Raw genomic sequence first — 14,768 nt, 5'->3', positions numbered from 1 at the left:
TAACATTCCTTAAAGTTTCGCTATAAATATGTTTAACGCAAGCGTTGTTGCAATGAAAAATGTTTATATTATTTAAGGAATGGTTATAGTTATATCTAAAAATATTTTAAGGACCCATTTAGCAAAAAAAAAATAAGTTATATCAATGAATATTTCTAGAAGTATGGCTTAAGGTTTATTTATATTTAGTGTTTTGATTATAAGAAAAAACCACCCTGCTTAGTAGTTAAAGTTGAGATGTTTATGTTTCACTATACCATTTTTAAAAGACCCATTTCAGTCAGAAAAAAAAAAAACACAAAAATACAGGATGAGTATCTGCATAAACTCAATGAACATAGACAATAGTAAGGTGTGTAGTATTTTTTGGGTGTCTGACCAAGTGGACACAAAACTTACCCGCTCAGCTCCAGCATGGAGCCCCTGCGCACATTACGCCGGTGACTGGCCGTGACCGGAAATGGACCGGAGTGACCATCCGTACCGAGCTGATGGGCTCCGGCACCCAGCGAACCGGACGATATCGACTGGGAGCGCTTGTCCAGCCGCGGATTGTGCATCGACGTCGACGGAGCGTTGGGCGGTTGGGTGGACATGGGCACAACCATCGGATCCACGGAGCCACTGGCGGCGGTGTCCACGGCCCCTGTGCTGCCGATGCCTACGCTTCCGGCCTTCGAACTGGAACTCTCACGCCGGAAGAGACCTATGACGGACTTGGGCTGTTTAGGCTTGTTTATACCACCTTTTATGCGGGTTCGTTGGGCGCGTTATCAGAGGGTTTTTACATGGTGTTCGTGTGGTGTGTGGTGTGTGGTGTGTCGTGTGGAGCATGGATGACGGGTGTTGTGGAGTGGAGTGGGCAACAGTTACCGAGGGAAAACAATGCGGGAAAAAGAGAGAAAGAACAAACAGAAAAGTTAAGGAAAATCCCAACGAAATCAACAACAAATCAGTAAACACACAAAAACTAGAGTGCAAATTTTGCCATCGAAAATCGTTTACCATTATTGTTTTCTTTTGTGCTTTTAAATACAATCGAGTAAAATATATACATTTATAGGAATATACAGTCAGATCGATATATACACAAATCTGCTTGGGGTCTGCACAGAGAAAAAATGTTATTTTTAAATGTTTTTGAAAGTATGAAGATTTCAGAAAATAATTTTATTACAGTTTATAAATGTTTTCAAATTTGGTTGAGTATTTTAATATTTAAGATTTTTGTTTTGTAACAAGTAAAAATGATTTACAATTAACTACAAAAATGTTTATCTGATTTTTCTCTGTGCAGCCGGAGCTTTTTTTTGCCAATTCACAAACAGTAATCAACCAAGGACATGAATATTCAATATAGAAAGAACAGCCATAGGAGAGCCCCCCAATAACCATTCGGAAATTGTTGTGTGATTGTCGGAAAACTCATTTCCCATTCCCCCCAGCTATTATCCTGAAACGATTTCACCGAGTTCTGTATCTGCATACATTACCTAGGAATGTTGCACTGGGGGAATTGTAGGCCAAGTACTCCTTGTTCGAGGCCCAAGCCGGGAACTCGTTCTGCTGCACTGCATCCGTGCATTCGTCACCCTGGCGCTTCCACGGCAGCTGGGATTCCGTGGCGGTGGGCGTGGCCACACGCCTCTCTCCGTCGGATTCGCGGGACAAATTGCGATCCTCCTCGGGAATGGGATGCTCGGCCACTATATTGCAAATAGAAATGTTTAAAATTATAAATACACTTTGAAACTATCATCTTTGTTGAAAAAATCATTCTATTGGCTTCGCTTGGGCATGCAGCATACAGTTTTCAACTGCTGTGTTCGCTTTTAGCAGCTCGATTGCTTTTGTGGAAAGCCAATTCGGGATATATCGTCAACAAGTTCGAAACATAAGCGCAGTTGATGGAAGAGGAACACAGTCAAGAGGGCAAAAGACAAACAAAGTGCGCTCAACTCAAGATAAAATCAGGAATGACGTAAAAAAAATTAGGAAAACCTATAGTCTTCTTATTACAAAAGGGCTGTCTCATATTTAAACTTTTTTAAGCTTCTGATTAATTGTAAGGTTCTTCTTATTCAATTAAACTATATGGTATATTTCCAAATTCCATATTTTGTAAAACATTTAATAGAAACACAGAATAGAAATTGTCGTATCTAGGAATAAAAATAGTTTAAATTGAAATCGAGACAGTTAGATTTCCCATTATTTATAGCATTTTAAAGGGTCTTAAAATTAAAATTAAGAAAACCATTTTTTAAAAAAAGAAAGCACAAAATTTGGTCATGCACAAAAATGCCATGCTTTGTTTCGACGTTTCTTCATTTTTTGTTTCGATAGATTTTTTACGAATAAAATCTTTAACTTGCTGTGACTTTTCAAATTGGTTTTAGGTAAGTTAATGGATAAGTAAAATGCAGGTAATTTCGAGCTTTGGCAATAGAAAATTTGAACTGCATTCGAGGACTAGAATTATCTACCAATTTTACGTTAACGACGCACGAACACAATGTAATGATAACTAATTTGATGGGCAGCTACGTCTAGGCAACACTTAGCATGGCTAATAGTTTTGGGGCGGGGGGTGGAAATCAAGGCATAAGACTTCATCGAGTTAAGGAAATAATAGTATTGGGCACTAAATGATTAACTTAAATTGATTAACTCAACGGAAAATCGACCAAATCGCGCAAAGTGCTGAGCACAAAATACGATTGATTTAACTAAGCGTAAGGCGCTCCATTGACGAGTTAATGACTGGTTTTATATGAGTTCTAAATACACGGAATGCTGCGTGATGTAGTAGTGTAATTGTGTGAAAATTAATGGTTTGGTGTTCCCTAAAAATTACAGCAAATTGTATGGTTTAAAATTTAACTTAATTTCACTACCTATTTAACAGATACATTTTGCCAAGTGGCAAATGTATAGATGAATACAGAAATCTTTTTTTAATTGATTTCTAAAAAATTGTATTTTTAAATTGACTTGTATTTTAAACTGCAAAAATAGTACTAGACTTTGCAAAATAATTTTATTTGTATTTTTAAAAGTAAAACTTTAATGGAAAACTATATAAGATTGAAGTATCTTAAAATTGAAATATACGTTCTGAACATCAACATGATTCTAAGCATGTAAATGAGTGAGAAGTGAGCTATGTTAGCATTCAAAACGGATTTTTGTTGATGTCGTTGCTGTTTCGCTTTTGTTTATGAGAATGATTGGTCTGGATATGATGTCTTTTACCAATGCTCTGGTATGAACGATCCCGCCGCCACGGCAATATCAATTCGGCGGCCGTGGGCCCAACAGCCTGGTCCGGCGAATCTAGATCTGTTTCCGGACTGTCGTCGACCCTGGGCGCATAATGCTGGACGACGATACGCGCCTTGGAGGCATCGAAGCCCGGCAGGTTTTGGATGTGGGCTATCAGGGAATTGTTATTGGCACGATCCGAGTCAGCTAATCGTAATTTGTTTTTTTTTTTCATTTCATTTCATTTCATTTATTTGCGCCCAGCAACATTTTATCGGTTTGTGTTTTGGTTTTTTTTTTTTTTTTTTGAAGTGATTGGTTTTTCGAAATAATTGGGAAGGCATAAAACAAGAAAAAATATGTAGAAAGTTCGTTGTTATAGCTTTTATTAGGTTCTCCTTAGGAGGTAGGATAAAAACAAATGCAAAAGTACAACAAGAAATTAAAACGAAAAAACGGAAAATGAACAGGACTAGCAAAGCTTTCTTTGAAAACGTAAAATAATCGTTTGTTTAAAACAATTGTGTTATTTAAGTATCAGTAATTATAGGTACCTACTACAGAAACCTTGTTCAGCTACTCAACTAATCGATTCATGTACACAAATACTTTTAAAACCTTTTGAAGATTCCTTTCATTTCAGGCAAAAACAAAAATATACGATTATTTAAATGATGGCATTTTTGTGTGAACAAAACAAACACAAGGTGGGCAACAACCAGGATATGGAAAATATCAGTTATTGCCATATGACTGCTGATTATGTATAGAAAACTGGCCAACAGAGCCGCAGAGAAACAAAGATATATGTGGAGAGGAGGACAGTTAACCATCTAGGGGCTGCCTATGCTCAATGTAGACAACCTCCTCTTAACTCAAATGTTAGTTACAGAAAATAAAAATTGGTTAATAAATACGAATGGTTGGCGGTAAAGTAATGAGAACACTTACGTGATGACTTGGCGGTGAAGGTCAGGCCATCATCCCAATCGTCGCTGGGGCCAACAACATTGATCTCGTTGGGATTCTGTTGGCACTCCTCGGCTGTTTCATTAAGCACATTGTTAATATAGTCTTTAAATGGTTCGAGTTGGGTTAACAAATAAATGGGCACATTATGTATGTGTGTTGCAGGTTGGGTTATTGTTTTCGATTAGTGCACAATTTTGGTTTCGGTTTTTTTGGCCAATTGAGTGTTTTTTTTTTTTTTTTTTTGGCATCAGTAGGAAGGTAGAGCGATGCAGGGAAGAAAGAGAAGGATTCGGTTGAAATCAATTTAGTTACCAATTAAATACCAATTTTAGAGGTTTTTTTTCCTTGTAAAATTAATTTTGGTTATGGTTTTTGTAACAGTTTGTAAGGTACTTAGCTCAAAAATGAATTTAGATTTATATGGATAACTTGATAGCTGTACCTTGCAAACTACTTTATATAGTTAATATTCAATTTGGAAAATTTAATTAAAAATTGGGTTTAAGTGGAGTGCTTTACATGAGAGATAATTAAAATAAAAGGTTTAGTGAGTTAAGTACATACGTATGACGCATGAAACTGTGTTTTAAACTTAAAATTCACTACACTTTTCACTACAAACAAAGAACCGTATAAAAGTAGACAACGGATGATTTTTTAAAAAACATTTAAATTAAATTTCTTACGCTGTCTGATCAGAAAATTGTACAAGGAGAACTTAAAGAAATTAACATTAAAATAATTCTACGAATTGATTTAAGATAACTCTATGGACATTGTTTCGACTCGAACAAATTACTGTTTGATTGTTTAAAAATTTGTTGCTGATTTTAGCGTCATTTACCTATTTCTAATCTACGATATTTGTTAAGTGAATTGTGAGTATGTCTTTTTCTGTAAGATTTTTTTCGTGAATGGTTTGAATTCGATTCCGTACCATTGGTGAGCTGCTTGGTGGTGCCGTTCTGTTGAAAATCGTGAAACGAGACATGATTCTGCTTAACGTTCTCCTTGGCCTCCTGTGGATAATGGGGATATCCATTAAAATAGGATTCTTGTAGAAGAAGTCTTTGAGATCCCTCACCTTATTGCTGGCCCCACGTTTGCTGCGTTTGTGATGTTTGCGATCATTGAACATGCGCCTGAAGTTCATTTGCATTTTGTAATTGACCTGCAAGAGAGTAAAGATTTATTTAAATTGAGTTTAATGATTGCAAATGGACAAAAGCAAGTTGCTGGTGTTTTGAGTGGTCAGGTACTCACCTGGGTTGACAAATCTCTGTCATCTACTGCGTGTCGGCTATAACTAAGACGACGGTGCTGTAAAAACATTGATGGAGCAAAATAAGTTTCGAAATCATAAAATGCCAGCACAATGATGTAAGTAGAGAGATGTAGCCTTGCAATTACAACAATTGCAGGACAAGACAGTTACAGTTAAATAAGTAGTATAAAAAGTACGATTAATTGCTTTTAACTAACATAACCATGAACTGATTAAGTGTAAACGACTTTCCACAAACATTTGTACATCTTATGAGTATAGATTAACATTTATGAAGTGCTGAGCCTAGTAGATATTCTTCCCAAATATTTTCGATTTACGATATATAATAGTGAACACAACAAATATTGGCAAACAAAATTTGTATTTCAGGTGTATTAGGTTTGGGTTGGACAATTGGAATAAAGGTAATATAGGGCTTTTGGAAAAAGACAAATAAAAAAAAAATTAAAAGAACTTTAGTATGTCATAGATATTATTTGTGTGATTTAGTTTATTAACAAAATAAAATACATTCAGGTTTAAATTTTTCACATCTTATTGAATTTTATTTAAAGTTAAATAAGTGAATTAAATAATTTAATTGTGTGAATTGTAAGTGTTAAACATTTACACTAGGCATTGGCAAGAAAAAGTAGTATATATATTTTGAAATATATAGAGTAGTTTATTTAAAATATTACTGAGTGTCTCAAAATAAAATTATGACAGACAACTATTGTTATTTTGTACAGCTATTTTAGAAAATCTTGATTTATTTTTATATTTTTCTTCAATTTTTGAAAGTTTTCAGTTTTTTTAAGTCTTATATATTAATAGCATACAAAATGTACATCTCTATAAAACCTTAAATTGCTTAAAATATCATAAAATTTTTTTTAAAGAATTAATTTATATTATATATATAATATATATATTTTATTATTTGGATTATATGCCATTAAATTCTACAAATACTCGAAAAGTTAAAAAGTGTATCGTTTGTTAAATATTTGCATCCTAAAAATGTATAATTCGTCAAATAAAAATGGTATAATTTATAATTTCTTTTACACAAAGAGCTTTGCAGCTCTGCAAGCCATTTATAGTAAATTAGTTTAGCATAGTTTAGAGGGTATTTTTAAATATTCAAACACCAATTGAAAGACACATTTAGAAATTTTGCAGACAAAAAGTACAGACACACAACGTTTAATAACATTTAACAAAGTAGTTTTTATTAGTTAATTCGAAAGGAGTTTATCAAAATTAACCAAATTAATTAGAACAAAACCTAAAGAACCAATTTATTCGTACCATTTGTATTGAGGCCTGTATCACGATAATAAAATTTTGTATTTTTAATTTGTTAGGCACACGAAAGTTTGAAGCGGTTTTGATTTATTTTAACACGTTGTTGAGAAGATCATGTTGAGTATCGAAACAACGGGAAAGAAATTAAATAAACGATTAATCACAAATATATCTATATGGAAATATATCTATATTATTCATATATCTATACAGTCAGCCATAAATATTTATATTCAGAGCCAAAAGCGTAGAGTGTGAGAAAACTAAATGCCCAAAGTACAGAACGGAACAGAGAAGTCAAATGTGAAGTTACAGAATAACTTGGCATAGAGACTCTTAAGTGACTATTATAGAGCGAAAAGGTGATAATATAGATTGACAGATATAATATAAATTAAAAGAAAAAGAAATGGAGTTGAAACAACTTTTGGGCAGGTGATAATCTTGGGGCTATTTAAAGTTAAAACTGTTTGCTATAGAAATTCCAACCAAGAGTTGATTAATACAAAACGTGAGTTGGAAACGGAAAGGCAAATACGCTGTCGATACATACCCTTCTATAAGGCTTCAGTTCTTCGGCCAACAGATGATGGATCCTGGCATCAGTCAGATCCTTCTTGGATGGATTATAATCCAGCTCAGCCATGTCCAGATTACGCGAACAGGTATTGTCTAGATTTGTCAGACTGGGACTAAAGAATGTATCAAATGGGCATCAGTATCTCATGGGTCATAAAGATTTTTACTTAAAGCGAAAACCAAAGGAGTGGTTCAACGAATTTTAGATATATGAAGAAATAGAAAGAAAGGTCTATGGGAGGTTTCACAAAAATCTTTTACACATTTCTGTGACCCCCCCGTGCTTGTGTTCAGTTTGTTAGTGGCCAATTGGTTTTAACTAAAGTTTTGGTGCAAATTCATGCTTAATTTGGGGTAAATTATTAACTACATCAATTTCGAATTTATTCGTACTCATGCAATATACGATTATTTCGGTGTGAGTACAGGCAAGATATCGTTCGATCCAAAATTCGTTTACCATGTGGTGTATATGGTTGGCGGTGCCCACCTGCCCCCAATATAGTTATTGGTATAATTCCGGAACAGGGCGCTCATCGATTCGGTGCCCGTCATCTGGCCAATGGTGGATGGATTCCGCCTCATCACCTCCATGGCATCGCGCATGGTCAGTTTGGAGTACGTCTCAATGATCTTCGGTTCAGCGCCCTAAATTGGAATCGAACAAAATAATACATCGGTTAAGTTTGACTTGAGCTTTATTAATTTTCTTATTACTAAATACTGTATTCGCTCTGCTTTGTTATGTTTTTGCTTGAATTACGGCGCTGCCTTCGTCGCTTTTCATCTGCATTCTTGTTTAATGCTCGCTCATAACTTTGCATGGGAATATGGTCCAATAAATGCAATTCATTAATTTCCTAGATGGCAGTTTAGGTTTTGGTTTAGAGTTTCCCACTTGTACGTATATATCTAACCCAATCCCCCCAAATAGTTCCATACAATACCTTGAGATCTCTGATCAGCAGCGGGCGAATGAAGCGATTGTCGAAACGCTTGAACTTATCACGCACATTATAGTTTCCTGTCTTGCCCACAATATCCTCAATGCCCGCCATCAAGTGATCCATAAACTAAGGGAAAGTCAAAAGGAGTAAGTATATGGATATATTTCTTAGCAATAGATAGATGACCAACCCTCTCATGAATGCGCTCGTTCATGGTTGGCTTGCGTTTGTTGGCCCGCTTCACATTGAGGATCTTGACCAGCGGCTTGATGGTGATGCCTTGCAGGAAGACAGTAAAGTAAATCACAGCTATCGTGGTGGTAACAAACATGTTCTTCTGCTTGACCACATTCTCGTCGACCAGGAGGACCAGGGCAAAGGCCACAGCACCACGCAATCCGCCGTAGGACATCACAAACTGATCCACCCTGGACAACTTGTGCAGGCGGAAGCGATTTGCCAGGGCCGAAAGCAAGATGACACCTAAAACGATGGTGATACGTATTGAAATACATTCAGTAGTTTAATAGTATTATAAATATATATTTACCAATAACACGAAACACAGAGCAGAAGGCAATGGTCAGCACCACAAACCACGTATTCCATACGTGCATATTGTTCACAGTGGCCACGCCCAGGAACATAAAGATAATGGTCTCCGCCGAACTGGACAACATCTTCAAGGCATATTTAACAGTCGTATGCGACTTTTGTGAGATATTCGATTCCACATAATTTTTCATCGTTATACCACAGAAAGTGATGCTGTTGGGTAAATTAAATTAATTAAATGAAATTATAAGAAAAAAGGGTTTCTTTAACAAAAACTCACGCTAAAATGCCGCTCATGTGAAAGATTTCCGCATTGAGATAGGCCAAGTAAGCCATTACAAATATGAAAATGGGTTCTATGACACGCACATGATCTGTGAATCGGGTCACCAGACCAGTTAGAAAGCCCCAGATGATGCCTGCAAAGAATAATTTGTATAAAAAACATTATTATTAACATAAAAATAAATATTTAATAAAAATGTAAGACTTAAATTTACAAATCTTTCTAAATATAAAATCCAATTTTAATTCGTAAGTCAAAGTGTGCTCATTAAATTTCAAATTACATGTGGTAGAATATTTCTAACTATCTGTGAAATAGTTAAGAAAAGTTTGACTTATCAAAATCTAATTAAATTAGCAAAATAGATTGCAAAGTATGTGCTCACCTATGGCAGTGCCACCTAGTGCAACCACGAAGAAGGAACCCACACCGCTGGCAATGTCCTGGGCGATGATTTTATCCAAACCAATTTCATTGTAGGACTCCATCATGTGGTACATCACAACCTGGGGGGCAGTAGAATAAATATATAGACATAAGTTCAGTTAACCATGCCGGGCACTTGTTGACTTAATTGCTCCCCATATATCCACCGACTACAAATCGCAATCAATAAAGCCATCTCACCGTAACGGCATCATTCAGCAAGGACTCGCCAAAGACGACAATGTACAGGATCTCGTTGACGTGTATCTCCTCGAACACGGCCAAAACAGCCACCGGATCCACGGCGGATATGAGGGAGGCAAACAGAAATACGTCCATCAGATTCGGAGTCTCGCCCTCCCCGTAAATGCCCATCCTTCCGCAGGCGTACAACGAGCCACCTTTCGAAGGGAAAGAAAGAAATGAAGGGGTATATATGTAATAAGGAAAATCAGAGGATGAAACGGGTATGTAATCTATTTGCAAGCCATCAATTTGCCGGAGTGCTTCTTGTACTCAATTAAGATACTGGCCAATCGATGGCCGTTCGAGTGGCATTGAAACTGCTGTTGCAGTTTGTTGCTCTCCAACTGCATATCCAAGTCACTTAAGTCAATTGATAAGTCTACTCTCTTCCTAGAAATAATTGAATTTGCAACGACGCAAATTGAATGTTTGCAATAATATTGCTTGCTGGGCTCTTCAATAAGCACAATTTGTGGCATCAGTAGATAATGTAAGCTGCAAAAGCTTTCTAACGATTCCAATTGCTGATGACCATGTGTCGTTAATTATTTGTTTTTGAATTGTTTGAAATGTGTAAATGTGCATTAGTCATATGAATACAATGTTTTTATTCTTGCTATAAATATTACAACAGTCAGAAGCAACTTAAAACTTAATGTTGTTATTAAAAAAATTGTTTTACTACAAGCAATTCAACGATTAAATAAATATCTTTTGAAGTAGTATCCAGTGCAAAACAAATTTTATTCAGCTTTGTAAGCTAGGGCTTATATAACAAGCCTCGAATGAATAATGGAAACGCAATTTTCACTTTTCCAAATGAATCGCGAGAGATAAGTTAACAGCGTTGTCCGCTCATTGTGATATGTAATCCAATTTGTTAAGCATAAGTAATTGGCAAGTCTGGATGTTTGTTGTTGGAGGGGTAACTGTGGCAACTCGAGCGTATATCCCGCCGATTCCGCCTGCGGTTTCGGTCATTCATCTAACCGACGTCTGCCACCCCTTTTTCCTGCCCCTTTTTCCTTTGTTATTGGAGCACTTCAACATCTGCGGTGGCAGCATCCATATCAATCGCATGTTTTGTTACACTCTGTGTAAATCACGGCTAAGCGGTCATCTAGTAAAAGGCGTCGCCACGCCCCTCGCGTGCCGCTAAATTTATTGGCAGTGAAAAAAGATATACGCACCCTCGAATATTGTTCCTATTTATTAAGGTTTACAAAAAGGCGGCATTTTTTTAAATGAACGTATGAATCAGCTTCTGTTTGTATCAGCTGTATAATTGCTAGAGCTACTGACACCTTGTGTAATTGTCAACCATTGTAGGTACATCAAGTGAGACTAAGTATTGTGTATTTTATATGACAGGAAGTACGAATAACACCCAAGAAACACTTTACTAATGGAAGTGAACAATTGTGAATGCATTTTAAGAGTTTGGAAAGAACAATAATTCTATACTTGATAATAAGAAAAACTTAAAAAATCTAGCTCTTGATACTTACTAAACCAAAATTACTTTGTAAACACAAATATTGATTACAAATCAATAGATACTACATTAAGACATTGTGTGACATTAATAAATTTAGTTGACTTTACTCATGTATTAACCCCTGTCCAAACAAACAAATGGATATTAACCTCCCACAATCGACGAATCTAAACGACAACTTCCATTGTCCATTCTTCAGTTGATGGACAGAGATGTATAGGATTACCCAAGGCAACTAGTCGATCACCTTTGTTTACCTGGCCATCAAGTAAACGACAGGACTGGAACCGAACCGAACCGAATCCATCTCGGATTACCCTACTCACCGATGGTGGCTATGTTGAAGATGGTTCCGACCACCGCCATCAGCAGGATGGTGCCCAGGTTGTCGAAGAACAATCGATTGGGCATAAAGTATCCGGCGTCCAGGATAATCGGTGGCAGCATATAAAAGAAGAAGGTGTTGGGGGTCAGCGGGGAGACGGCGACGTCGGTGCAAAAATAGAGCACCACCCCAATGACCACGCCCACGACAATCAGCAGGCACGACTCCGGAAATATAAGATGCAGTTTGGGCGTCATATGGAAACCTGAAAAACAAGTTGTAAATATATAAACTACATACCATATTACTAGATAAACACGACGAAATTCAGCAACGCAATTGCCAGAATTCTGTGGGTGGTGGCACCGAAATATTTTCAACGCCTGCCATAAAAGCGAAAATATTCTCAGATGATGGCAAATTTGCATGCAATTTCTAGAGGCTTCTGTTCTACATAGTGGGCCCTCTCTAGTTTATACCCGATTTGACCTTTATCCCCAGTTCGTTCCCCCTCTTTTGTTGCTGCCTTATTGACCCAGTCCTTTTACAAAATATTTTGGGTTGAAGGACACAAAAAAGGATGGATAATTATGCTTCGTAAACAAAGCCAAAATGGTGGGAACAAATATTCGTTAAAAATGTAAGGACTCAATTTGCATTTTTGGTGCTTGGAATTTAATTAAAAAACTGATAGGAGCTTCCTTTAGTTTATATATAAAGTTTGACTTTTAAGTGAAACTTAAACAAGTTTAAGAAATTAGTAGATTATTAATCAATGAACTGACGCTCATAGACAAAATTAAACAAAATAAATTTGTTTTAAGGCTTTAAAAGATTTACAAGTCTACAAAATTTGTTTATATATAAAGTTCGACTTTTAAGTGACACTTAAACAAGTTTAAGAAATTAGTAGATTATTAATCAATGAACTGACGCTCATAGACAAAATTAAACAAAATAAATTTGTTTTAAGGCTTTAAAAGTTTTACACGTCTACAAAATTTGGGAAAATTTTCAAAAATGTTTCTCTTCTTATCTGGCAGTAAGCACTCTAGTTTATTTCCTTGTTAAGTGCCAAGCCAAACCTCTCACTTTACAATCGACCTTCCCAGTAGTTTGTTTTTGGCCAAATTGGCATTGGCAATCAGTTTTCGCCTATTTTCGGGTCCGCCCACTCGAAAATAGAAATTGAAATGGAACACGGGGCCGATAAAAAAAAAAATACCAAAGTCCTTGATGGTGGGAAAATGGATTTTCCCTCGCCTGAAGTCAAGGTTAGGGGCAGGGCCACAGATAAACCTGTCTGAGAGTGGCAAATTTCCGACATTGAGGGCAAAAATAAATATGCGCAAACTAAAAACGTTCGTAATAAACTCTCGAGAGGCTTTAAAGTGGTCGAGAATCAAAGTAAATGATTAATGTACCGCCTTTGCGGCCCAATTGTTGCTTGGGGGCAGGGTCAAGGCCCCATGTCGACCTGGGGCTTGTTGCACAGATGCAACGTGGGCTTATGCAATGTCCTTCGGCCAGGACTCGCACCCATACGCCCACACAACGGTTACGTCGCCGACTTGACGCAAATCTGCATGACGGCGTCGTCGTAGTCGTACGAATTACATAAACCATATTGATTTTGCCTGGCAACAGCAGAAGCAAAATAAACCAGACACCCACGCCCAGGAGCAGACACTGTGGCTTTGCTTCCACAGCAAAAGGATTCGTTGCTGCTCTGTAAAAATCACATGTTCCGCTCATTATGCTTGTTGATTTTTGCTAATTGGCTGGTTAGTTAAAAAAAGGATTTTTTGTTATCTTAAACTGGACAAAGTGGAATTAAAAAAAATTTTCCTGCCGCTGAAAACCCTATTTAAAAATGGCTATAAGTCCAAAAGTTAAAACATTTATGTGCAAAGCAATACAAAAAAAAAATATTTTTTGTTAAACCATCTTACAAATTAAAAACTTTGTGCCAAAAATATAATACGTTTAAGAAACTTTTTGTTTTTAATTTTTGTTTCAAACTTTTGTTGAACATAAAATCAATAAAAAGCGCCCAAACATACAAATTTAGCCTAACCGCACACTTTACCACAAACTCTATCTAACTTAACTCATTTTAACGCAAATTTAAATCTATTTTAATTTTATATTAAAAGAAATAGTAATTTAGAATAAGAATGTTTTAGCTCCGTATCATAACGCCACATGACTAGCACATTAAACTAATAGTTTATTTACTCGTAGTGCTAGGATGCAAAATAAAAAAAATAATATAAATAAAATTATAATTATTATTATAAATTTGGCTTGAAACAGTTTTGAAAATCAAAAATTCTATCAGTTTAATACCTATGATTTGATTTTATTTAAAATATTTGTTTGAAAGGACTCAGAACCTTTTTAAAATGATTAATTTACTCACCGATTTTGGCTATACTGGCAGATAAAATCCAGATTCCGATGATGAAAGGCGTCTTTACCCGGGCAAAATCCACGCTGGAGAGTGGATACCTTTCCATCTTGTGCGCTTCGCCGCTTTCCGCATCCTGGTCGCTGGATTTCAGTGCCTCCGAACGAGGCAATTTTGCCGATTGTGTTGGATCCAGACCCACATCCACGTCCATGGGCAGCTGTTTTGGGGCAGGAAGGAAGAGCGATATAACTCAGGCATTAGCAGTTTATAATTGGAAAACACTGGGGGCAAATTGATAAATGCGCTGTGCACGAAAATTTTCAATACCCGCAATAGCAAACATCAAATATTTACATGGTGTATAAACTGCGGATAATAAAATCCAGACCTGGTGGCTTGGGAATTAAGCTTTCGGAAACACGCCATCGAAAATTACAATCGCTTCTATTAATGACGAACCCATACACAAAAGAGTAAGGTTTTCGTTTTTTATACCCGTTACTCGTAGAGTAATAGGGTATATTGTATTCGTTGAATAGTATGTAATAGGTAGACGGAAGCGTTTTCGACCATATAAACTATATATATTCTTGATTAGGATCAATAGCCGAGTCCGTCTGTATGAACGTTGAGATCTCGAAAACTACAAAAGATAGAGATTTTGGATTCGGCATGTAGA

At 36.4% G+C, this 14,768-nt stretch overlaps 1 protein-coding gene across 32 annotated transcripts in view; it reads right to left on the bottom strand.

Annotated features, from left to right (window-relative positions):
* The window catches only part of LOC128261715 (sodium/hydrogen exchanger 3), a 35,088-nt gene that overhangs the window by 5,058 nt on the left and 15,262 nt on the right, over nt 1–14,768 (bottom strand). For 6 of the 32 annotated variants that reach the window (XR_008268274.1, XR_008268276.1, XM_052995518.1 and 3 more), the window contains exons 3-20: nt 14,099–14,306; nt 11,678–11,941; nt 9,809–10,008; nt 9,567–9,687; nt 9,176–9,314; nt 8,891–9,108; nt 8,531–8,823; nt 8,341–8,466; nt 7,854–8,041; nt 7,368–7,506; nt 6,818–6,832; nt 5,500–5,556; nt 5,321–5,407; nt 5,174–5,255; nt 4,216–4,338; nt 3,256–3,471; nt 1,494–1,706; nt 400–745 (exon numbers count right to left, since the gene is read on the bottom strand). Coding sequence is in view for 25 of the 32 variants with exons in the window: in XM_052995518.1 (XP_052851478.1) it covers nt 400–745; nt 1,494–1,706; nt 3,256–3,471; nt 4,216–4,338; nt 5,174–5,255; nt 5,321–5,407; nt 5,500–5,556; nt 6,818–6,832; nt 7,368–7,506; nt 7,854–8,041; nt 8,341–8,466; nt 8,531–8,823; nt 8,891–9,108; nt 9,176–9,314; nt 9,567–9,687; nt 9,809–10,008; nt 11,678–11,941; nt 14,099–14,306 (3,035 nt within the window). In the remaining 7 variants the exon portion in view is untranslated. Of the gene's footprint in view, nt 1–399; nt 746–1,493; nt 1,707–3,255; nt 3,472–4,209; nt 4,339–5,080; nt 5,256–5,320; nt 5,408–5,499; nt 5,557–6,817; nt 6,833–7,367; nt 7,507–7,853; nt 8,042–8,094; nt 8,254–8,340; nt 8,467–8,530; nt 8,824–8,890; nt 9,109–9,175; nt 9,315–9,566; nt 9,688–9,808; nt 10,009–11,677; nt 11,942–14,098; nt 14,307–14,768 lie in introns of those variants that run through there. The other 26 variants (XM_052995525.1, XM_052995534.1, XR_008268280.1 and 23 more) reach the window with 20 other exon arrangements.

This window comes from Drosophila gunungcola, unplaced genomic scaffold (assembly GCF_025200985.1).
Source record: "Drosophila gunungcola strain Sukarami unplaced genomic scaffold, Dgunungcola_SK_2 000001F, whole genome shotgun sequence".
Taxonomy (NCBI): Eukaryota; Metazoa; Arthropoda; class Insecta; order Diptera; family Drosophilidae; genus Drosophila; species Drosophila gunungcola.
Note: the sequence above shows the minus strand (reverse complement) of the source record. Positions and strands in the feature narration are given on the sequence as shown.